The sequence below is a fragment of the Plasmodium inui genome (assembly GCF_000524495.1).
Source record: "Plasmodium inui San Antonio 1 unplaced genomic scaffold supercont1.19, whole genome shotgun sequence".
NCBI lineage: Eukaryota > Apicomplexa > Aconoidasida > Haemosporida > Plasmodiidae > Plasmodium > Plasmodium inui.
The window spans coordinates 172,746-195,275 of NW_008481853.1; the positions used below are offsets into that span (position 1 = coordinate 172,746).

The 22,530-nt window shown below is 45.3% G+C and overlaps 8 protein-coding genes across 8 annotated transcripts; 5 read left to right on the forward strand and 3 right to left on the reverse strand.

Annotated features, from left to right (window-relative positions):
* Positions 1–10: 10 nt before the first annotated feature.
* Positions 11–1,402, forward strand: C922_04029 (hypothetical protein; the record flags this gene model as incomplete). Its single annotated transcript, XM_008819614.1, has 6 exons — positions 11–122; positions 294–336; positions 507–658; positions 881–981; positions 1,114–1,172; positions 1,360–1,402. 6 exons carry the CDS (start codon positions 11–13, stop codon positions 1,400–1,402), a joined length of 510 nt encoding a protein of 169 aa, XP_008817836.1.
* Positions 1,403–3,510: 2,108 nt separating this feature from the next.
* On the forward strand, positions 3,511–3,909 carry C922_04030 (hypothetical protein; the record flags this gene model as incomplete). The annotated part of the gene is made up of 1 exon (XM_008819615.1): positions 3,511–3,909. The coding sequence occupies one exon, from the start codon at positions 3,511–3,513 to the stop codon at positions 3,907–3,909; it is 399 nt and encodes a 132-aa protein (XP_008817837.1).
* Positions 3,910–4,561: 652 nt separating this feature from the next.
* C922_04031 (RuvB-like protein 1 (pontin 52)) lies at positions 4,562–5,989 on the reverse strand (the record flags this gene model as incomplete). Its single annotated transcript, XM_008819616.1, has 1 exon — positions 4,562–5,989. One exon carries the CDS (start codon positions 5,987–5,989, stop codon positions 4,562–4,564), a length of 1,428 nt encoding a protein of 475 aa, XP_008817838.1.
* A 1,633-nt stretch (positions 5,990–7,622) lies between these two features.
* Positions 7,623–8,663, forward strand: C922_04032 (hypothetical protein; the record flags this gene model as incomplete). The annotated part of the gene is made up of 3 exons (XM_008819617.1): positions 7,623–7,877; positions 8,025–8,168; positions 8,385–8,663. 3 exons carry the CDS (start codon positions 7,623–7,625, stop codon positions 8,661–8,663), a joined length of 678 nt encoding a protein of 225 aa, XP_008817839.1.
* Positions 8,664–9,426: 763 nt separating this feature from the next.
* On the forward strand, positions 9,427–11,550 carry C922_04033 (hypothetical protein; the record flags this gene model as incomplete). Its single annotated transcript, XM_008819618.1, has 2 exons — positions 9,427–11,300; positions 11,475–11,550. 2 exons carry the CDS (start codon positions 9,427–9,429, stop codon positions 11,548–11,550), a joined length of 1,950 nt encoding a protein of 649 aa, XP_008817840.1.
* A 546-nt stretch (positions 11,551–12,096) lies between these two features.
* C922_04034 (hypothetical protein) lies at positions 12,097–14,755 on the reverse strand (the record flags this gene model as incomplete). Its single annotated transcript, XM_008819619.1, has 6 exons — positions 12,097–12,208; positions 12,366–12,437; positions 12,594–12,673; positions 12,805–12,880; positions 13,062–13,987; positions 14,168–14,755. The coding sequence occupies 6 exons, from the start codon at positions 14,753–14,755 to the stop codon at positions 12,097–12,099; spliced, it is 1,854 nt and encodes a 617-aa protein (XP_008817841.1).
* A 972-nt stretch (positions 14,756–15,727) lies between these two features.
* On the forward strand, positions 15,728–16,078 carry C922_04035 (hypothetical protein; the record flags this gene model as incomplete). Its single annotated transcript, XM_008819620.1, has 1 exon — positions 15,728–16,078. The coding sequence occupies one exon, from the start codon at positions 15,728–15,730 to the stop codon at positions 16,076–16,078; it is 351 nt and encodes a 116-aa protein (XP_008817842.1).
* A 482-nt stretch (positions 16,079–16,560) lies between these two features.
* On the reverse strand, positions 16,561–21,959 carry C922_04036 (hypothetical protein; the record flags this gene model as incomplete). The annotated part of the gene is made up of 3 exons (XM_008819621.1): positions 16,561–16,665; positions 16,837–20,977; positions 21,172–21,959. 3 exons carry the CDS (start codon positions 21,957–21,959, stop codon positions 16,561–16,563), a joined length of 5,034 nt encoding a protein of 1,677 aa, XP_008817843.1.
* Positions 21,960–22,530: the final 571 nt, after the last annotated feature.

The following is a 22,530-nucleotide window of genomic DNA, read 5'->3' on the forward strand; positions in this document are numbered from 1 at the left end:
CCCAAGCTTTATGTCCGTCTATAATGTGGCGAAGACATATAACACTGTGGATCCCCTGGGTAAATATCAAATCGAGATGCCCGAATTTGACAAGGTTGTGGAGAATTACCACTTCGATCCAGGTACTGTTTTGTTTTTTTGTTCTTTTTTGTTTTTGTTTTTTTTTTTATTTTTTTTTTCTTCTTTTTTGTTTTTTTTATGGCACCACCTCACCATTGATCGGTCATCTTATGGCCAATTTTTCCCACCTATAATGTCCACTCATGAATGACCCCTCCTTACCACCCTTGCAGAGGTGAAAGAGGCCGTCTCGAAGCTCATGTCGTCCCAAGAGAAGTACGAAACCGATTCAGTGCATTTTTGCGTGTGCAAATTGGCGCGTGAAAATGTAGATGTCCACGGCAATTTACAGTTGCTGAGTGGATAAGAGAAGAAGATTCTTCTTCTTACCTCCCTTCTGTGAACATTTTTAACGCGCCCCTTTTTCTTCCCCCTCCCTATCTCAGTTACTACGCCAACATTAGCGAAACCGCCACACTGAGTGTCGATAAAATTATCGAAATTCACCACTTCATGTTAAATGAACTGTATAAGATCGATCCAGAATTTAAGAAGATCCCGAATAAGCACGAGCTGGATCCCAAGCTAATAGCACTAGGTATGACTTAAACGTGTGTCTACAGATATGTGCGTGTGTGGAGAGATATGGCCGCATTTGTAGAAATATGGCCCTGTTTGTGGATAATGAGCTGGGGCGCGTTCCCGTCCGTGTAAGGGCTGACCACCACAGTTGCACCTCGCATTAACGTGCTTCCCTCTCCCCATGGTAACTTTTCCCATTTTCGACATCACAAAAATTATTATGCCCTCCCCTTTGCAGTTATACAATCCATAGTGAGCGCAAAAGTCGAAGAAGAATTCAACTTGACTTCGGAAGACGTAGAGGCCTCCATTGCCAACCAGCAATACGCCCTGACTTCGGTGAGGAGGACAACTCCATGTGTTGTCACCCATTCGCCTCTATATGCAAATGTTTACATACGCGTTTGATCTTCCCCTAACGCTGTTGCACAGGTGTAATCATTTTTTTTCTCTCTCTCTCCCCCGTTGCAGAACATGGAATTCGCCCGAGTGAACATTCAAATGCAGACAATTATGAATAAATTCATGGGGTAAGGACGACCACCAAACTTTGTTAAAACGGATTAACACATCCGGCTAAGTTTGCCTCATCGTGTGGAGTATCTTCTACTGTGTCTTCCCGGTGCATATGATGGAAACATTTGGCCGCTTCCCTCATCGCTGCGTTTCGTTTTACTAAATTGTTTTCCCCCACCTTTTTTTTTTCTTTCCCTACAGTGACCATTTCAAATTTATGTGCGACAAGGAGGGAGTCTACTAGGCGAAGACGGAGTGGAGCGCCTCACTTCACCATGCCACCAGCCCACCAAAGTTTAAAATTTAGTTTTCAAGATGCGCCTTGTACACATACCCATATCATGCTTTGCAAAAAAAACAAAAATAAATATAATAATTCAAGCAACGATTATTTCTACATTTCTTTGCTTTTATTTTTTCGCACATGTTATTTCCACGTATTGCTCCATTGTTATCATGTATATGGATAACATTGCCACGTGGTACCCTTTTATTATGCCTTTTTTTTTTTTTTTATTTTGGTCTTTTTTTTTTTTTTTCCTTTTTTTTCCTGCCCCTTTCCCCCCTTTTTTTTAAAATGAGAAGGTTCTCCATCGCATTCATTTTTACAGAAAGAAAAATATACTTCCACATTTTATATGTTATTAATTTAATGTATAAATACGTGCCCATATCTCTGTGTCCGTATATATGCGCACAGTGTACATGCACGTGGGTGGGCGCTTGTGTGTTGTTACCTTTTAAATGTTTTATGCTTTCACTATTGTTTGTTTCTTTACCATCTGTCTCTGCTCCTGCGCCTTGTTCTCTCACATCCCCCTTTTTGAATTTCCCCCCCACAGTGTTCATTTAATGTGCCTGTGCACACGTACGTGCATGTGCCAGGTTTAGGCCCCAATGTAAAAGCAACCTGATGTTGCGTGTGTCCCATACTCCCCTGCTCGAGTTTCGGCACGCATAATGCATCACGCGGTTTTAATCTCACGTTATGCTATTTACACTCCTCTTAGACGTCTTTTCTTTTCTCCAAATTAACAGCAAAACCATTTAGCAGAAGGCAAAATTGCAGCATTCTGAACATTTTGTTATCTTTTAATCTATTGTTCATCCCCTAAATCGAAATCGCTCGATCCATTTGAAGGGGCCAAATAAATAAATCGGATCACATCAACAATGGAGTATCCCCCTGCGTCCAAAGATGTTTCTTCCTAAAGCCACATTGAACAGATCGTTCCACGCACCAGTTTTGAACTACCCTCCATTATGGTTCCATAAAAAATACCTCTACCTACACGCACCCGCGAATAGTCCAAACGGACAGTCACTTACGAACTGAGCAATTAATAACACCATGTCTGTGAACCTTAAAACTGTTCTGAGGGAAATACTTCAATCGTGAGATACACAAAATGGTTGACCATTCTACAGGTTTTTCTTTTTTCCCACCCTAGTTATTCCTTATAAAAATCCTTTAAGCGGTTTTCCTGTCTGCATTTCCACCATCACAGGGGGTGGCGAAGTGTAAAGCCACACACTCAAAGTTGCACACAAGTGAGAAAAAAAAAAAAAAAAAATATGAACAGTTCATACAAAAAGGGCTATCATCATAGGAAATTTTTTTTTTCATCATCGTGCAAAAAAAAGGCTTTTTTAAGAGCAGAAATGCCAACTCAGCTGTTGTTTCTAAATATACCCAGAACCCCTACTGATTAAAAGACAAATTAGCGACTTGCAGTATGTGTCGTAAAGCGGTAAAAGTTGCTACGCCTTTGCCAGCCCCACTGCCACAATGGCAGGTTGGACAACGGTGGTTTGAACAAAGGGGGAAAAAAAAAATATAGCATTATTTCTGACTTGTTCATAAAAAAAAAAAAACAATACCACACCATTTTACAGCGGCAAATATGGATATATAAAACTTTCCATCAACTAAAGAGGAAAAAAACGATGTAACTGCAAAATTTTCTTCCTCCTTTAAGAACATGTTAAAAAGGCGTAAAACTTATTCCATCGCACATTTTACATTCTTGCTCATTCGTTTTTCAGCCCTTTTCATGTATATTCCAGTTTTACACCTTTTTCTGTTTACACTTTTTTTTTTGGTTCACTCCTGTCCGCTTCATCAAACGTGTGATCTCATCCACTCGCGTTAGACACCATCACAAGGACTCAAATAAATTGGCGCTTCTGTTTAGGGGAAAAACCGAGACGAACAAGACAGTAACTAAAAAATTGACGAGCGAAGTAGTAAATAATAAGCCGGCGAGCAAAGTAGTAACTAATAAGCTGGCGATCAAAGCAGTAACTAACAAACTGAGGTGCAAGTAAACCTGTCATAAACTCAACAGAACAATGAAAATGCGCAAAGACATGGTCACCTTCCTGTTTGGGATCATAGCGTCCATTCTCCTCTTCGTGGTAGGGGGGATGCTTGACAGCGTCAACTACATTTTAGGATGTTACACATTCGTAGGATTAGTTTTGATGATGTACAGCATACTCGCGTTTCTCGTTCCAAGCACGAAGAAGTCAAGAGATTTTGTCTTCTCGTACGGAGTCACCACCGCATGCATGTTCGTGATATCGCTAATGATTCACATAGTAATAGTTGATTCGCACGTAAAATCATCATGCAAATATAGCAATGGCAATTGCATGAAATATGTATTTATATCCGTGTGTGGGTTTACTTCAACTTTCTGTTTCCTAGCTGCTTCGATAATGACGTTCAAGGTGATCCACGTTTGGTAGGCGTGGCAACAAAGTTGTCGCTTATCCGTGTGACGTCCTCGCGTTGCGTTCCTGCACATGTCACCATTTTTTTCCCTCCCACGTTTGTCACGCTATAATTGTTTTTCCGCGTTTTTCTGCAACATACACGTTTCTACATCCCAAAGATTGACTAAAATGTGTCTTGCTCGCTTGAATGTACCCTCCCCCCCTTATGAGTGTGAATTTCACCGCGACTCGTTGCGTTCGCTATGACCTAGTTCATCTCGAACTATCGATCTTTCGTAAAATCCATTTTAAAGTAAATGTCCCCGTTTGGCTGCCTTTAACGGAGAAATGTACCTACAAGGTTTTCTCAGGGGCTTGGCGGTGTAACAGAACATCCCACTGTAGTTATTCCCACATGGGAAGGGTTAAAAGGGGGGAAGAATAAACAGTCTCTTAAGAAAGACAAAGACGCATACTAATAAAATTGCACATATTTTGAAAAAAAAAATAAAATAATAAAAAAAAACAGCTAGGCCGCTCCGGCGGAACAACTCAAATGGATTAAACGCAACGTACACGTAATAAGCAAAAGTGAACCAATTTAGGCCCCTAAATTGGGAAAAATTAAAAGAAAAAGAACACGAGGTGATGCCCATCGACACGACGCTATCGCTGCTGAGCCCCTTCAATTGACAAATTTGTTGAACTGCTCGGCGACCCTGTGCGCAGAGGTTTTTGCATCCATAAACAGAGTATCAGCCTGCTCAATGTGTTTTACATCAATGACCGTTTTGCCCTCAATGCTAGCTATAATTCTAGAGGGTTCCAATAGAAGCATGGCAAAACGGAGGGAGGACTGGCTGCCAATTTTGGCTAGATAATTCATCCCCTCTTCGCTAATGTTGATCTTTTCTGTATGCGCCCGTAGAGCTAAAATCTGAACAATTTCTTTCAGCGTGTAGGGAAACGTTTTCACGATGATAAGCCTATCTAGGAGGTCCACCGAAATGCCATGAGGTTCAATATTATCTGTTCCTTTAACGGTACAGATACCTCTATTGGTTGCCATTATAACAATTGGAGCTAAGGGGGATTCTATGGCCCTATTTAGATAAGAGAAACATTCTATGTCTAACATATGTGCTTCATCTATGTATAGAACCCCTGGGATAATTTCGGCTAGTCCCATTTCTAAAAATTTATTCACAGTTTTGTTAATTTCTACTCTTAGCTTTTCCGTAATTTCGGTCTTTTTAGGTCTCAAATAGGAATTCAATACGGAAGCTAGATCTTCCCCTACGGTCGGGTTCGCATTAGCTAAATCAATATCGTGCAAGGAAATCTGTTGTATCACTTCCTTCTTTTTGTGAACCTCCCCCTTAGGTAGAGATACGTACTCATCAAATTCGATGTCGTATTCTTTCGAGTACACATTACATCTACCTAACCTTTTTACATGTCCTGTATTCGTTTCTATATAAATAACGTCTCCAATTTTTATTTTTTCTCTAACAATTTGTTCATGTATTTTGGGGGCTAATCTCAACGTCTTTGCTCCCTTCACCGTCTTGAGGGTAATAATAATGGCGTTAATCTGTTTCGCTTTATTTAACGAATACAAGCACTCATTTTCTTCCACCACCATATCGACCACCTCCCCCTCGTATACCAACTTCTCGTCCTTTATTTTTATGTGTATACTTTTTCGGAAGGCTTCTAAAATGACTTCCGTTTTTTTTATCTCATTACTGTACACTTCGGAACCTGATAGGAACACGAAGGGCATTTTTTTATTTATCTCCCTGCTGATGCCGATTGCTAGGGCGCTCTTCCCGCTTCCACTTGGACCCGCTAACAGGATACACTTCCCAGCTAGCTTTTTCTGCTTTATTAAATCCACTAGAAATAGAGACGCTTCTCTTGCTTTGAATTGCCCAACAAGGCCACACGAATTGTCAAAGAACATCGAATACCGCTCGTCCGTTAAATTCACGTCATTTTCGTGCAGGTATATGTTCGTGTTTACTCCTAACCCTTTGATATGACTATGGATGTTTACTCTTTCTTTTTTCGCGTCGCTTGACGTGTTGACGCTGGCTAGTTTGATCTGCATTTTTGTCCTTCTCTTTGGGTGGCAATATGTTACGTAAGTTCCGCTCCGGGCCTCTTCTCGCATTCACACGGGGAAACAACTGCGCCAAGCATTACACAGGAAAAGTCCTCCCGCTTGGCCAAAATCACTAGCGTGGTAACCCTGCAAATTGAAGTGGCACCTAGGTACGACGAGATGGACGTCCTAAGTGGCCATCCTAAGTGGGCACTTATACACGTCGCTATCGTAAATATTCTCACTATGCGCTACACGCACGCCGCCAACCGGGGGAGATATTCCAACTGGTATGCATATGCAGCGTTAACCGCGACACGCGGGGACAGTTGCTATCTCAGAATGAATATCCCCAGCGAGGGTTACATCGTCCGTCGTTTGTTCAGGGGGCATGCTTCTACAAGCTCCGCATTACAGATGCAGCATGGGATAGGCTTGCCCCACAAGTGAAAAAGAAATACATATAAATAGAAATATAAATAAAAATACATATACATGTAATACAAATTCACAGCGAAACGGCGATCTATTTCCAGCCAAATACGTTTTCTGCTCGTTCGCCAGGCAAATTCTCTGCCGATGTTGGGGGAAAAAAATTTCACATGGGTTCTTTCCCTTGGTCCATAGTACGCTACTGGCCAGGACGTTTCTCCGGCTGCTCTCTCTTCCGTGTTGCATGTCCCAGTCGTATATGCACTCAACTGAGGCTATTTTTTTTTTTTTTTTTTTTTTCCACCCCCGTAACGGCACCTCGCGTCAACATGAGGGTTACACCTAAAGTCATGTGAATAAAATTTGAGTTCGGGAATTCATCAGAGAAGCGTTTCGCTAAAACGTCGTCAAGTTTGTTTTACTGCAAGACCAACTATATGAGTCCTTTTCATTTTTTCCCCCTTCCATAGTGCGAAAAGGAGAAGGGGAAAAAAACATATCACACCTATCCGGGCAGGTTATTTTGAAATATACGAATGAGCTAAGCGTATGTGGCTTCCTCCAAAATGCAGTTTTACTTTTCATAGTAGGGGCATATACGAAGAAGGGGAACACCAGGGAGGATGATGCGGGGCTGATTAAGAAGCGAACAATTTGCTAAACAAGCCACGTGTGAGAGTTGCTCGCACGTGGGCTACGTCCCCTGCCCCATTGCGATATACACACATGAGCACACAGGCAACCGCGCGTAGAGGAGCCAACCCCATCCACCCGTACGGCACAGCAAAACTAATTATTATGACAACCGAAAATTTAAATGAAACGGATAAGGACCTGCTTAGCGCTTTTGCTAGTCCTCCACGTGCAGCTACCGCTAGGGATGCTATTTTGCGATGGCTTCCTCCTAGGTGAGCAGCTAAACGGGAAGGGAAAACCAAAACGAGGAAACCACGACGCATAACTAGTCATGGATAACCCGCCACATACCAATCGCCAGGCGCAAATGTGCCCACTCCTGCTGCGCCTTCCCCCCCAGTCCGCCAATCCCTCCAGCTTCAGCGCCCCCGCACCGTTAATCCATGCCTCGAAATGAATCCCCATTTTTGCACCTCTCAACTGTGTAGATAACCGAATTGTTTGTTCGCCCCGTGGATCATGGAGCCTTCCTCGAAAAAGAAAGCGCGACAGGAATAATGCTTCCAGGGGGATGAGCACCGACAGTGCATACGTCACGTTGGCCATGTCCGATGGACACGAGGAGACGGCCCTTGTGCGTGGTGAGACGCCCAGCTTGAGCGAAGAGCTTCCCAAGGGGGACACAAAAGAAGGACCCTCCAAGACGACCATAAAAACCAAGGCACAAAAACAAAAGGAAGAAATTGAGGAAATTATAAAAAAAAGCGAAAACATAACAATAGAGCGTTCCTTTTCCTTTAACAGAAGTGACATAACGATTAAGCCGGTATGTGGGTCGGGAAAAATGTAGACGCGGCAGACGATGCCAACTGTGTTAGTGTGACTTTTCCCCGCAGTTCTACGCTGCCTATCCTCTAACTCTGCGTAACACCATGACCTCTTATGACCGCTTATCCGCGCCTCCCCCTCGTAGGAACTGCTAAAGGAGCTCATTACGCAAAAGTACCGGAGGCTCTTTCAGCGGCATGACAAAGACTGCGGTAGTAGCGAGATTCAAATTATCATTTTGACTTTCAAAATATTTTTCCTCACGGAGCATATGAAGCGAAACAAAAAGGTGAGTCCCACCAAGGAAAAAGGAAAAGGAAAAAAAAAAAAAAAAAAAAAAATTATTAACAAAATAGTAGCTAACCAAATGACGGAATGTTTGAGAACCCTACTGAGGGGGTAAACCCCCCGCGGGCAGGCAGCTCTCGTTTGGGTCGGCCCAACTTCCCCCATTTTCACCCCCTCATACACGTTGCACCATCACTACTGCATTTCCCTTTCGCAGGACTTTGCCTGTTTGAGAGGCCTCTTCAAATGTGTAAGCCAACGAAGAAGGTTGCTTGTCTACCTAGGGAGGAAAAACAGAGATATCTTTGACAAGATCACAGATTTTTTTAAAATAAAAAAACCGCTGATTCCAGGGACAGCTGAATATTACGACAAAGATCTCAAGTATGTTCATTTCAAGAACACGAAGAGGTTTAAAAACAGCGCGGAGCGGAAGAAAAAGATGAAAACAAAGAACAAGAAAGTGCAAACGGACAAAATTCTGTTTGGCGACTGATTGGGGGGAGCGATACAAGTTCCCATCTTTCGCCTGAGATACGTATGTGCCCTTTCCGATGTGAAGAATGATGCACGTGATTCCTCGAAAGGAGAAAAAAAAACATTCATAATGTAGCCTCGCATTTGTGTATTCCCCGGGCAGCATCTCCCCCTTTTTTTATTTTATTTTTTTGTAACGTACATGCGAAGCGGTAAGTCCCCATTTCGCATCGATTTTTTCTTCCCCCCTTTTGTGCATTCCTTTTTTTACAACATACCGCGTAGGCAAGTCGCACATCGCGCATGCCACTTCAAATCGGAGCCAGGTGCAAACCAGTTTCCTGAATCGACTCAGTGAGGGCTACGCATAAAACTCACACCTTCTCTTCCCCCATTGTGATTCCTTCACATAATTATTTTTTTTTTTTCCATCCTCTCTTAAACTTTAAAATAATTTTCCTCCCCCCTGCGCGCAAAACACATGGTTGATGAACGGAAAAATAATTACCGCCCATTGATAGGCTTTTTCCCCGCGGTGAGTTCCCCCGCTCTTTCTGCATAGGTGGAGCGCCCGCTTCAGCAGCGTCCCACCGCCTCACCGCCCCACGGCCTCTCCATCCCACTAGCCGCCACTCTCTCTGCTGCGCTCATCGGAGGCGTTTTCCATTCTGTGCGTCTTCCCTTCTGCTCGCCCTTTTTCCCCTTTTAAAAAACGTCATTATCATAGTTAAACATGGCATGATTGGGCGGCCTTCTCACCCCTTTTCGACTCAATCCACAAAATGAATTGCCTACCTGGGAACAATGTAGAACGAGGAGTTTCGCATTTTATTTTTCCTTTTCACGTTCTGCTACACGCAGTGCGCAGTTGGTTTTCCCTTTTGGCGCTTCTCCTCGTTGTACTGCATGGGGTAACGCTCTGTAAGAGTGGCCGCGGGGTGGACGCGTCGCGGGGCTCCCCTGGCGTGCCCCCCATTTTCAGTGTCATCAGCAGCGATCTCAAACTGGGCAACCAAGCGGACTACGTGAGGAGGGCGCACCACCACGAGGGGGTGAGACTTTACGAGCAGGTCAGGAACAAATGCAGGGTGTACTTTTTGCCGCTCGTCTGGCCGTGCGGCGAGAAGGGGGGCCCACAAGGGGCAACCACAGAGAGAGACAATGAGGGGGAGGCTAACAGAGCGGTTAAAGAAAGTGCTGACAAAGCCGCTAACCAAACCGATGGGGACACCCCCGAGGGGAGTGCTCCGCGCGCAGCACGGGGGGACGACGAAACCCCCTTCGAATACCTGCAGCGAAACCTGGGAGACATGAAACACAAAATGGAAAGCCTCGCGGAACACATCGCACAGTCGGACGTCGTCATAGTCCCCATGAATTACCACGACATTTTAAATAAACATCTCCTGGACATTCCTCAGTTTAGCAACTTCCTCAATGTGATGGACTTGCTACTTTATGTGAACCAAAGCAATGATAGCCACAATGTCATTTTTTACATATACAATTTTCATGAGGATGATGATGAGGATGCGGCGGGAGGTAGATCATCAAGCGATGACAGCGACGTAGCGAAGGAAAAGGCATCCATCGCTGACATAGTAAAGTCGTTTCTTCGAAGCCACTGGAAGGATCAGTACCACACGTGTGTGAAGGAGAGGTTCGTCTTTTCGAGAGACAACTGCATCGATGTGGATAGATGGCGTGGCCAAATTGGGAAGAAGAGGTTCTACAACCGAGTGAAGGTCCCCATTCGGGGTAACCCTCCAGAGGGGCAAATCACTCTGTCACCGCGTAACCCTGCAGAGGGGAAAATAACTTTATCACCGCGTACCCCTCCAACTGGGGATCGCAGAAGCTACTCCATCTTCACGAATCACCGTCTCGACGCGCTGAAGAACCTGACTAGGGAAAGCTACTTCGTGTATAATTTTTTTTCCAACTTGAAAATCTCCATTCTCCATGAATATTTAAAATTGGCAAGCCAACTCAAAATGGACAATTTTGATTCCCAATCAGATGCGGGAAAAATGAAAATAAAAATGACCCAAGTGGCGAAAGAAGTAGAAATGCTTCTTAACAAATTCTTACTCTTCCAATTAGACAAGAGGGTCGTTAAGAATGAAGACATCATAGAACAGATCAGAAAGAAGCAGCACTCTTACCTCGTCCGCATCGTCCTAACAGACCTGCTGGAAAAATATGAGCACTTTCTGGAGACCCTCATTCGACAATTGTACCAATCGTATAGACAGAGAATAAAAAAAATAAAAATAAATTCAAATATGATTAGTCAGTTTGCGAAGGAAATCAAAAACATGGATGATCTGTTCCACCTCTACAACTCCTCCATGTCCTTTGTCCACCACTTCAAGAACAAAGAGGATTACTTTCGGGAAAGGGCTAACTGTATTGCCCTTCACATGGAAGCAAAAATGCTGCAAACAATGAACGAAATCACTATCGAGATTATTAACTATTATATATCACAGGGGGTGTACGTTCGGCATTACGATTTCACTTCTTCTTTTCTTTCCCTGAGAAAGTACTCCTTCTTTTCTTACATTCTCCAAAAAATCGCCGACATGCTCAGGAACAGAATAAGCCTCAGCTTTAACTACCTATCCCCGAGCGCCTTCGGCTTCTCCTCCTACAAGTAAGGCCTGTGCGGGGAGCTAACCCGCGACAGGAAGAAGCGGCGTCCCACAATCCACGCTGAGCAATCGCGCTGCTGTTCTGTACTGCTACACTGCACTGCTACTCCACGGTGCCACTCCGCGTCGCTGCTGCACCCGCTCGACATGCCCTTTTCCCGCACCCCTACCCTCAGGGACGACCTCTCCTTGTCGCCCAAGCGAGACCTCATGATCACCACCAGCGAAATGGACCAGGTGGAAAAAATGTAAGTCCGCAGGTGCAGGCGCGCAAGGCACATCGGCCAACCGAGCACCTGTATAAAGGGATGGTTGACGGGATAAGCGGCTGACCGATTAACCGCTGAACCGCCTAACCCATTCTCTAACTGCGTCCCCCTCGCAGAAACATCCCCGCGAGTACCTACTCGAAGATTCTCCTCTCAATGGAAACGAATAAGAGGTAACCAAATTGGACCCACATGAGAAGCGGACTCCCTGGGTGAGTACCATTCCACTAAAAAAAAAAAAAGACGTCACGCCAGTTTTCCCATTTTCTTCTCTTTGCATTAATTACACTAGCCCTTCTGTTCCAGTGTTAGTATCTGTGCTCCCGTCCAATGAGTTCTCTACAAAAGGGAAGGGAGCGGCCTCACATCATTTGGTGTCATGTCATACGGTGCCATTGCATCCTATGGTATGGGGTATGCCATGATATGTCATCCTAATATATGCTATGTCATCCTAATCTATGTCATGTCGGACTGTAGGCGGTGGGAGCTCTCTTCTCCGCCCCTCCAAAAAAAAAAGAAAAAAAACTTACCTCAACTTGTATTTGAGCTTCGAAATCTTTTTACTGCGCTCCGTAATTATCTTGTTTATCGTGTTGCAGTTTATGAAGGGGAGGTGCACGATGTACTCCCACGTTTCTCTGCGGGGATGGAAGAGAAAGAGAAGGAAAAATAAAAATGACTATAACGAGGATGGGTGATGACGCAACCACTCGGGACGACTTCACAAATAAATCAACCGGATCGGGCGATGGGCTAGGAGGAGACCCGTGAAAGGCCCCTTCCACGAGCACGTACTTTTTTCCATTGGGATCGATTCGGACGTTCTCTGGGAAGAAGGACTTCACCTCGTCTTCGGAGTAAATATTTCTACGTGGATGGGCCGAGTGGTGAACAGGGTATGTGCAGGGGCATCGCTATTGGCATGTCCCTGTGTGTGCTTGTCGTGGAGTATCATCTGGGTGGCTATGCAAACGGCGCATCTGTGCACAGCTCGCCACCTTGAATGGGCGGCGATGGACTCACTTGTACGCCTCGGGAAGGAGATTGTTGTCTTTCTGCGGCAGCACGCTGATCAGGTGCGTGTAGGCCGAGTAGGGCTTTCCCTGCGGGGAGGGAGAGGTAAAGGGGGCGATCAGGCGGACGATAAGGCAGACGACCAAACTCACGCTTGCACATATGTATATACAGGTAAATACAGACATCCCCACGGAGGTTACGCCGTGGTCGCCCCTACCTTTTCAAAAAAAAAATCGGACTTCTCAAAGGAGAGCAAATCGCTGCACAAGGGCGCGTAATGGTAGGGGTACTCCCTGCAAAGAAAGAGAGAAAGAAAAAAACAGAAAAAAAGAAAAAAAGTCCATGTGTAATATCGCTTCCTCATTTTGTACGACGGGGTGCATCTGGGAACGCGACGAGGCGCTCTCTTCTGGTGATGCCCCTGTTAAGCCGTCGCCTGGGCGAAGCGGTTCCACGCTTTTTCCCTCCACTTACCAATACCAGCTGGCGCATCCGAAGTGGTAATAGTGCAGATTCCAGAAGAGGCCCTCAATATATTTCTTCACAATGTGCTGGATCTGCTTGGGGTCCTCCACGCCAAACTTCTGTAGGTAATAGTAACCCTTGTACTTGCCCTCATCGGTGAATTCAATGACGTTTTCCTGATTTCCTCTCTTCAGAAAGTAGGAAAACTCTTGGGCACTTAAAATTTTTAGGATAATCTTAAGCCTCTGAATATGGACCTTGTCCTTAAGCGTTATGTAGTTGTTGTATCTATATATGTAGTATATGTACGCATTTAGAATCTCATTCATGGATCCTTCATTAATATCGATGTTTGGAATGTGTGGGAGGAAGTCGTTTCCTACTAGGAAGGAGAGGAAGACAATATCGTCTACCACTCGGTTGATGTTAAAGATGACATTTTTTTCTTTTTTCAATTTATTTATGTAGGTTGCTATCTGCGTTCTTATCGAGTTGCGCAATTTGTACACATCTAAAATTTCGAAGTCGTAACTGTTGAGCGGTTCGCAGTTGGCGTAGTAGTCCTGCGTGTAGTGGTGGACTCTGCAGAAGGGGGATCTCTCCGGGGGAGGGAGAACGGTGCGCAGAGTGGAGTCCGCCTGATTGGTATCGTCTTCACTGCCCCCCTGAATGGGATCTTCCCGGTTTCCCCCCTCAGTGGTATCCTCTGCGTTCCCCCCATGTGTGGCCGCCTCCTCCCTAGGCTGGCTAAAATCCCGCTGCATCATCTCCAAATTTTCCAGCAGCGCAACGTGCGAGTCGTTGTTCATTTTGTACTTGTCCCTCAGAATAAAGATGTTGTTAAGGTGCGTGACGAGTGACAGCATAATGAGATCGGCGTCCAGTCCATAGATGCAGTGGCTGTAGTTTCGGAAGCCGCCGTCGCGCTTGCAGTTCTGCGGTGGGGAGAGGTGAAATAGGGAAACAATCATGTGGCGACGCGGAACGCTACATCGTGACGAAGTTTGAAGGGATATAACACATAATACGCCACCCCATTGCGGGAAGGGTTTCGTTACACAAATTACTCCACTTCTCCACAACGCTTCTCGGCGCCGCTTCTTAATCGCGCGTACCTCCCGAATGAACTTCAAAATTTTGTGCTCACCCTCCCCGGGGACATCCGACCCGGAGAAGATCACGTCGAAGGGGAAGATCCCCTTCTTCTTCAAAATCTGGAACCACTTGTTCAGAGCGAGGTTAATCTTGTACATGAAGTCGGTGCCGGTAGTGATACAGTTAGGATTAAACAAGTTAGCCCCGTTAGAATTATCGCTGACCTTGAATAAGCTGAGGAAGCGTCTTTTCCTTTGTTGATTCATCTTGGCCTTAGGGGACACCCCATCGACCCCGACATAAACTAACTTCCTTGGTTTCACTAAATGAAACAGATTCTTCAAATAGTTCAGAATATTCGACAACAACTCGTGTTCATCATGCAGAGGTAATGTCTCCTTGTTCGCATGTGTGCAGTGATGTATCACTCCATTCATGTCCACATAAAAGATATCCACCTCTTTCTGCTTCTCATTTGTAATTAGCTCTTCTCTCACTGTAGGGTAATACGACGTCAGCCATTTGTACATGCGTGGAATGCCAAAAATCCGATGTGCCTTTCTTTTCTCCACCCACTGATATCTTGGACAGCTTACATTCTTCACCATGTTGTTGGATGAACCAATGAAGTGCTGTTCCTTCCTCTTTGCGCCGCTTGCAACTACCCAGATGAAACATGCCAAGGAACATGCCAGTGAACATGCCTCCCAAAATGGTACACGCATATTCAATCTGCTTCGTCGCGCTTACACTTGTGCTTTTTTTTTTCTTTTGCTTTCCATCTGCATTTTTGCTTTTCTCATGGGTGGGATTTTTAATAACCTGTTGATAATGACTGCGGCAGGGGCAGGGGCTGGCCTCCTAGAATGAAGAGAGGCATACTAACATCAGACCCACAAGGAGACATGGGCTGCGGGGAATGCCCCAAGAGGTCACACCAGTGGTAGCAGCATTAGCAACGGTAGCAACGGCGGAGCAGTCGTGTGGCAGGGCTGGTCGCGCTGGCAATTGTGTACTGTTTGCACAGAATCCCTTCCACGCTGCTGTTTTTTTCTTTCTTGTTTTTTCCTCTATTAAGCTGCGACCAGCAATATGATGCACTTCTCGCCCTTGAAGAGATCAACTCCTGACGCGAAAAAAAAAAAAAAAAAACAATAAAGTGAAGATCCTTCTAACCCGCAGGAACAGTCACCGATCAGCTGTCAGCGCAAGGTGTGCGCACTGCATCTGGGCACCCAATTGGGCCATCTTTTTTATTTTGTTCCATTTTAACGTCCCCTGCGGGGTGAAAGCGGCGCGCAAACTCCTGAACGGGCAGTGCAAATTGTTATGCTAAAAAGAAGAGGAAGAAAAAAGAAGGGTCAAAGAAATGAGGCAGCCAGGCAAAGAAGCAACGGGGCAACCAGGCAGCAAAGTAACCAATCGACGAGAAACGGATCAGCCAGGATCGGATCATCGAAGCAACGAAACGACGGAGCGATCAGACCTTTGGTGAATACAAAATAGAAGATATTCCGAATGGACCTGACATCTGTTTCGCCTCTTGCCTCCTTTCCCGCCTCACCACTAATACACCCCAGATGACGCGAACGAGCAGGGACCTCTGCAAATTCGTCTGCAGCAAGTGCAACAATTTTGTTTACCTGAACGAAGCGTGCAACTTGGTATTCAAAAAAACATACCCCGAGTACGCCAAAAAATATTATGACATGAATGAGCTAAGTAAAGAACGGGACAGCAGCACAGGTCCACCACTCCACCTTCTTGACAATCTCTACAGACAGATTTATAGTAATGGATTTTGTGGGGTTAACAAACAAAAGAACGATTTTGCGAACAAGGATGGTCTCAAAAAAGTGTTGCAATTTCTAAACAGGGGCAATATAAAATGTACCAAGTGTAGCGCGGCGAACATGTGGCACCTTAAGTAGGAAAGGAGGGACGCACAATGATACGGGCAACAGTACGCAACCACGCGGGCGTCCCCAAATGATGATTCTAACTTTGGTCTCGCTCCCGAGCGGTTCCTCTTCTGATTAACAAACTGAGTTGCCGTGCAGCGAGCGAGATGAGACGAAAAGAAGCAAAACAAAACGAAGCGGAGCGAAACGAAACGGGACAAAAAAATTAACCATGGTGAAAACAAAGGGAGGCACAAAAAAAAAAAAGAAAAAAAAAAAGAACGCACACTTCTGGGCCGTGTGTCTATATCTGCAAGCACAGCTGTGCACACATCCGATCTGCACGACGGAAGAGAGGATAAAAAGAAGAAAATTGCAAAGAGTCAGCTTAAAAGGGCTAATTGCGGCATGATAACTGCGACATCTTAATTGCGGCATTCTAATTACGGCATCCTAATTACGGCATCCTAACTGCGACGGCCCCCTTCCAACGGATCAGCGACGCCGGTGACTCAGTTGGTTGCCTTCAAATTTTGAATACTCATCATAATCTTTTTCTTCTCCAGATCCAACATCTTCTCTTCTTCAACCTTTTTTACGCAAATTTGGACGAATTCCTGCAGGGGGGAAGAGGAGGAGGATGATATGTGTGCTTGCAGAAAGGGGGGAAGAAGCACTCCAGCAGGGATGCCACATCGAGACGGTCCAATCGAGATCATCCAGTCGACCTCTATCCAATGGACCTATATCCAATGCAACCGCTCAACCAATGCCACGCGCGAACCCACCTTTATGATACCCCTCGTGAAGGCGTCCAAAGTGTAGACATTGCTTATCAGGGCATACGTGTCGATGATGACGTATATATAATTGAGCGTGCTGGGGAAGCTCTTAACGATGAGGCTGTACAGGCGAATGATCTCCTCGGCGAGGCCAAACTTGATTCCATCATCTCGGCCGACTTGAATTCGTTGATTTAGGAAAACAAAGATGCTGTATACTAATTTCATGAGGTCAATTATTTCGATCTTTTTTTTTTTATTGGCATTACTCATGTAGAGAGTGCCATCAGAGATTGCTTCTTGGAGGTACTTTTTTTTCTTCTGCAAAATGGCTGATGCGCAGTTGTATACTTTCTGCATCAGGCTGTTTAAGAATTCGCTGGAAATTTCGATTCTGTCTCTTTTAAACTTTAGGAAGCTTTTCTTTCGCACGATCGTTTTGCTTCTTCTCTTCACGGGGTCGTTTCCGTTTCCATTGCTGCTCTCATTACTGTCTTCACTGCCGTTGCCACCAACCTGGTGCGCCTCTTTCGAGGTTGGCTCCTCTTCCTGACTACGTATCTCCTTGGGGGGTAGCCCTTGCACCGCGTCAAACATGTCATCCACATCGTCCACCCACAGGGCGCTCCTTCGATGCAGAAACTGCTCAAGGCGGCGTCTACTCTCTTCCCTGACATCACCCCCGTCGTGACAAACGGGCTCATCATGGAAGACGCTGTCCCCCAAGGCACTGCTATCCACATTGGCCAAGGAATACATGATGTAAGAAAGTTCCTTGACAGAAAAATTGGACACAATTGTCACATCATTCTTAATAACATCGAAGAGATGTTTGAACCCAATTTTTATTTTCCTCGCAAAGGTGTTGACATAGATACTTATAGTCATTGAGTCCAAGGGCAACTTAAAATAAGTGGCATGGTGTCGTAAGAAGTCATCGTCATTTTGAGATTCCTCTTTCACGTCCTGCTCAGTCGAGGTAGCAAAACCGTTTGAGTGGCATCCATCTCGATGTTTCTGACTTAAATATAATTTCATGTGCAGAGAAAAGTACACGGAGAAAAGATAACAGAATTTTAGGAAAAACTTCTTTTTAATTACGTGTTTGTTGAGCGAAGTCATGGCCCACAGCGCCGAGCCCAGGTTGTCATACTTGATTTCGTTTATGCTGATGCGCGTCGACTTGCTCGTTCTCTCGGTGTGGCGCGCGGGGGGGTTGCAAAGCATGTCGGTGTTGTCTTGATAATCAGACTGAGCAGCGTTGCTATCGGAGGAATGGATTCTTGCGTATCTATTCCCTGGAGAATCCAACTGAGTAGCGTCCCCATCCGAGGAATCCATGGGGGCGTCCCTATACGACGAATCCAACTGAGCAGCGTCCCCATCCGAGGAATCCAACTGAACAGCCCTGCTGCCCACCACATTCTCATCAGAACCAACTTCACCCCCCCCGGCAGTGTCTATCCCAGCCCTCTCATACACGTAGCGAGGGAATTCAATTCTGTTCAGCAGCCAGTCGAACTTATTAAAAATGTTCCTGTGTATATGCTTATATTTTGTTAGCAAATAAATGAGCTGGCATATATTTGAAGACTTCCATTTGAGGAATGAATTCTCCACAATGCTACACAGCAGTATTAACATTCTATTCACTTGTTCAGACAAAGCATTCATGCCTTTCCTCTCCACCTCGTAATAATTTAATAGCCCTTGAAGAAAGTGAATTATATCATTTGAAGTGAAGTAGTTAAACCTGGTAGTATTGATATACCTGACGGAGAGGCAGAAAATCTCATCCAGCTCTTTTTTGCTTTCTACTAAATTCATGTTTCTTCCTATGTAATTAACATAAATGGCTAGCTGTTTTGGCATTATCACGTTTCTAAAGTTGACACTTTTTTTTTTTTTGTAAAAAGTCTTTGTCTCCTCATCATACAGTTCTTCTATTCGCTTTTCCTTTATGATGTATATATCGTTAATGCAGACATATGTCGGGTGGTGTACCTGGTCTGTGTTGCTACTCTGGTAGAGATTCTCAAACTGCTTCAATGAGTCGGCAATGCTTCGCTTCACATTTGCTATTAGTTTTCTCTTCATTTCGGTGCTATACAGTTTTGTGAATTTGCTCAGCGCCAGCACATCCAGACATACATCATTGGATTTCCCTTTCCCATCTGACGTAGCGATTCCATCTGCAGGGGGTCCTTCCGACGTCTCCCGATTATCGGTATGGGTGTGTATACTTTGAGCTGTACCCAATGGGGTTACCTCTTCCCTTCCGCCGCTGACACCGTCACAGTTGGCATCTCCAATTTGGGGCTCTCCATCTGCAATTTCCCGTTCGCCATATGATGGATGCGCAGAGTTGGTCTGCTCAAAGGTGCTGCTGTCCACAAGGGGTGGGCCCTCTCTCAGGAGCTCCTCGCTTTGGAAGTGGTCGGTATAGCGGTCACCTAGGAGGTTACCGATTGGGGTATTGGCAACTGCGGCATTGCTAAATGAGTCATCTCCAACTGAAGCATTGCCAACTGAAGCATTGCCCCTGAATAGGCTGCTGCTTGGAGCATTTCCCATCTCCGCTCCACCACTTTTCTGGGCCGCCTCGACTAGCCGCCCAAACTGAAAGAGGTGCATGTTCCCGTTCAGCCACTCGTACATGTATTTGTCCTTCAGGTCCAATTTGATCAGCGACACGAGCGAACTCCTCAGGCAGTTGTAAATAAAAATCAGCTCGTTCTTATGCTCCATACGCAGGCGTTCCTGGAGTGGAAGAAGTGGTTCCTCCCCCCCCTCCACAGCTGCATCTGAGCCAGTCGCGCCACCTTCCTGCACAGAGCGTTCTCCCTCGTCCCGACGAATGACGAAGACGAAGTAGTCAACATATTTCACCAGGACATCATTGCATGCGCGAACGAAGTCTCCCAGGAGACCCACATCCAGGCTGTCATAATTATTGTGCAAATTTAAATTCCGAATGTTAGGATTCTTCAAAGGATAAAATATCTTCGAAATGCATTTAATAAGTTTGTACACTTTGCTCAGAGTTTTAATTCTAAAAATGTCTACATTTTGTGAGTAGCTATTCTTCCTATGGGGAATGCTCACCAGAGCGGTGCTTCTTCCATGCTGCGTTTCAGGAATGCTTCTTCCATGTCGCATCTGAAGAGTCCTTCGTCTTAGCTTCCTCTTCAACGTGTCGAAATTGAAGAGGGAAAGCAAAATGTCTCTCTTCAGAATTATAGACATTATTCTGTTCAGTAAGAGGACGCTACTTCTTAACAGCAACGTCTGAGATTCGAAAATGATAAAGGGAATATAGATGTAATATTTTTCCTGCAGGAATTGTAGGTTTCCGTGGAGGTGCTTATATATGTGATTGAATATGTCAAGGATGTGTTTAACCGTTTCTTCAGTCAGATGGAACTTGTTTTTGAGGTAGGCCACTTGGTGGGGGCTGTACGGGGCTTCTTCGCGCACGCCGTCTCCCCGGAGGGATCCACCCGGGGAGGAGTCACCAACTGAGAAATCACTTCCATCGCTGCCAACCGCAGAGGAGGCGCCCCCCGCGCACAGCACGTTAAAGTGCAGCAGCTTGCACAAGCTCCAGATCGCCCACAGAGACTCGTCGATGGACAAATACCCCTTCACCTTATTCAAGTGCAAAACAATGAGGGAAAAAAATTTCCTAAAGTTATGCAACAGGGTAGTTGTCACCGCGTGGATCTCGGAGAAGGGCACGCTGCCAGTGTTGTCCACGTTGCTTCCCATGCTGCTATCCACACTGTTGGAGCCTTTAAAGAGCTTGATGAGGATAATTGTGATGGCCCAAAGAATGGACGACATCTCGTATGAACAAAATTTATCCATGTCTTTTATTAAAATCTCCAGGCATTTGTTAATGTCTCCATAAGTTAGGTGAAATTCCTTCACCCTCGTTTGCCTCGGATCGAAATACTTATTTTTAATCAGCACGTAATCCCTCCTTAGCTGTATTTTTATGTATTTCTTATTTATGCTTATGGACATCTTGTGTAGCCATTTTTCCACACATGTGTGATTGAACCCTTTGTCCTTTATCGCCGTCACGAAGTTGGCGAAGTTCTTCTCCTTCCACGAATGGTAGATGTAGTTCAGCAGGTGGAGCGATCTGCACAATGAGGGGGCGGGGGGGGAGAGAATGAATAAAAGGGCGCAAGGAAGAAAAGAGGTGGCAAAAATGATGACAGAAATGGTAGCCAAAATGGCAGCGAAAGTGCCAGCCGAAGTGGCAACCGAAGTGGCAACCGAAGTGCCAACCGAAGTGCCAGCCAAAGTGGTAACAAAACTATGGGGCAAACTCACCGGTTCTCTTCACCGCCTTGCAGAAAGCTCCGCACATTCGTGTTCTGTATGTCCACGACACCCTGAGGGGTTCCCTTCTTCCGATGTGGACCTCTGTTCGTACCGACCAGACTTCTTACCCCCCCGTGTGTCTGACTCATTTCCTTGGTTTCACTCTTTTCCCGCTTGGGGCTCTCCGCTTGGCCAATTTCTGCTCCTCTATCATGTTTAATTTGATTCTTCGAACCACGTCTAAGTGGGTCACTTCCTGCATCCATCATATCACTACCTTGTGTGCGGTGTTTAAATCCGCTGGATAAAATGTCTCTCTTTTTTCGGACTACATTTTTAGCTTCCTCCTGGAGCACAGCTACGGAACTGCCGTGTGTGATGCTGAGATCTTCTAATGGAGAGGTTTCCCCCTTCCTTTCTTTCCTGCTCACCTGCACACTTTGGAAACTGCCCCTTAGGGGTGATAAGCACTTAAAGGGATTTCTCAACCGATCAAAGATGCACCGACTGGGTAGCTTCAAACTATTCTTATAAGTTACATTGACAAACGTGGGAACTTCCCTTCGTCTTCCTTGGTTACGGTCACCACCATGGAGGAAGTCATTATTCTTGTGTTGTATACCTGACCTGCTCCCAAAAGTGTCTGTTCTGACTGAAACTACGCACTTGATATTTATGGCTATGAACAGGAGAGCGACCAGCTGAGCAGATAGCATCTTATTCCCCTCCTCTTTTCCATTATTTTTCTGCCTTTGGGTTATCTTTGCAGCTTTGGTGGAGTCATTTCGGCCAGTCATTTCTTGCGCTTTGGGATTGGGGCGCTATTTTCTGGGCTGTCATTGTGTTCCCTTCGGTTTACAGCCTTGCGGTTCGCTTCTTATCGATTAGGTTCTTTTCAATTAGTTTCATTTCGATAAGCTTCTCTTCTTATCTTCTTCTTTTCTACTTTCTTACCTTACCTTATCTTTTTTTTTTTTTTTTTTTTTTATCCCTGAAGGGGTAGTAAAACTCCACTCTGAACGACAGTCGCAGTGAAGAAAAGCAGAGGCTACATTCAGGATTGACTGCAAAAAAAAAAAAAGGCAGCGGCGGATGGAGGCCCGCAGAGAGGATACCTTCCTTGTTCTGAATCAACCGGTGGAACATCTATACATGTGCAACACGGAGTGGCCGATAAATATCTGTTTGCCCCCCTTCTCCGATCCGTTACATCGAGGAATGAGAGGCTCCACACAAAGTTTCGAATGGTGGGACGGTTCATAGGAACGGTACTTGACTCACCAAAAAGGCAAACAAAATTGACGTTCATGCATCCCCTTCTTTTTTGGCAAAAGGGAGCGCCTAAGCGTATGTAGAAAAAGAAGAAGA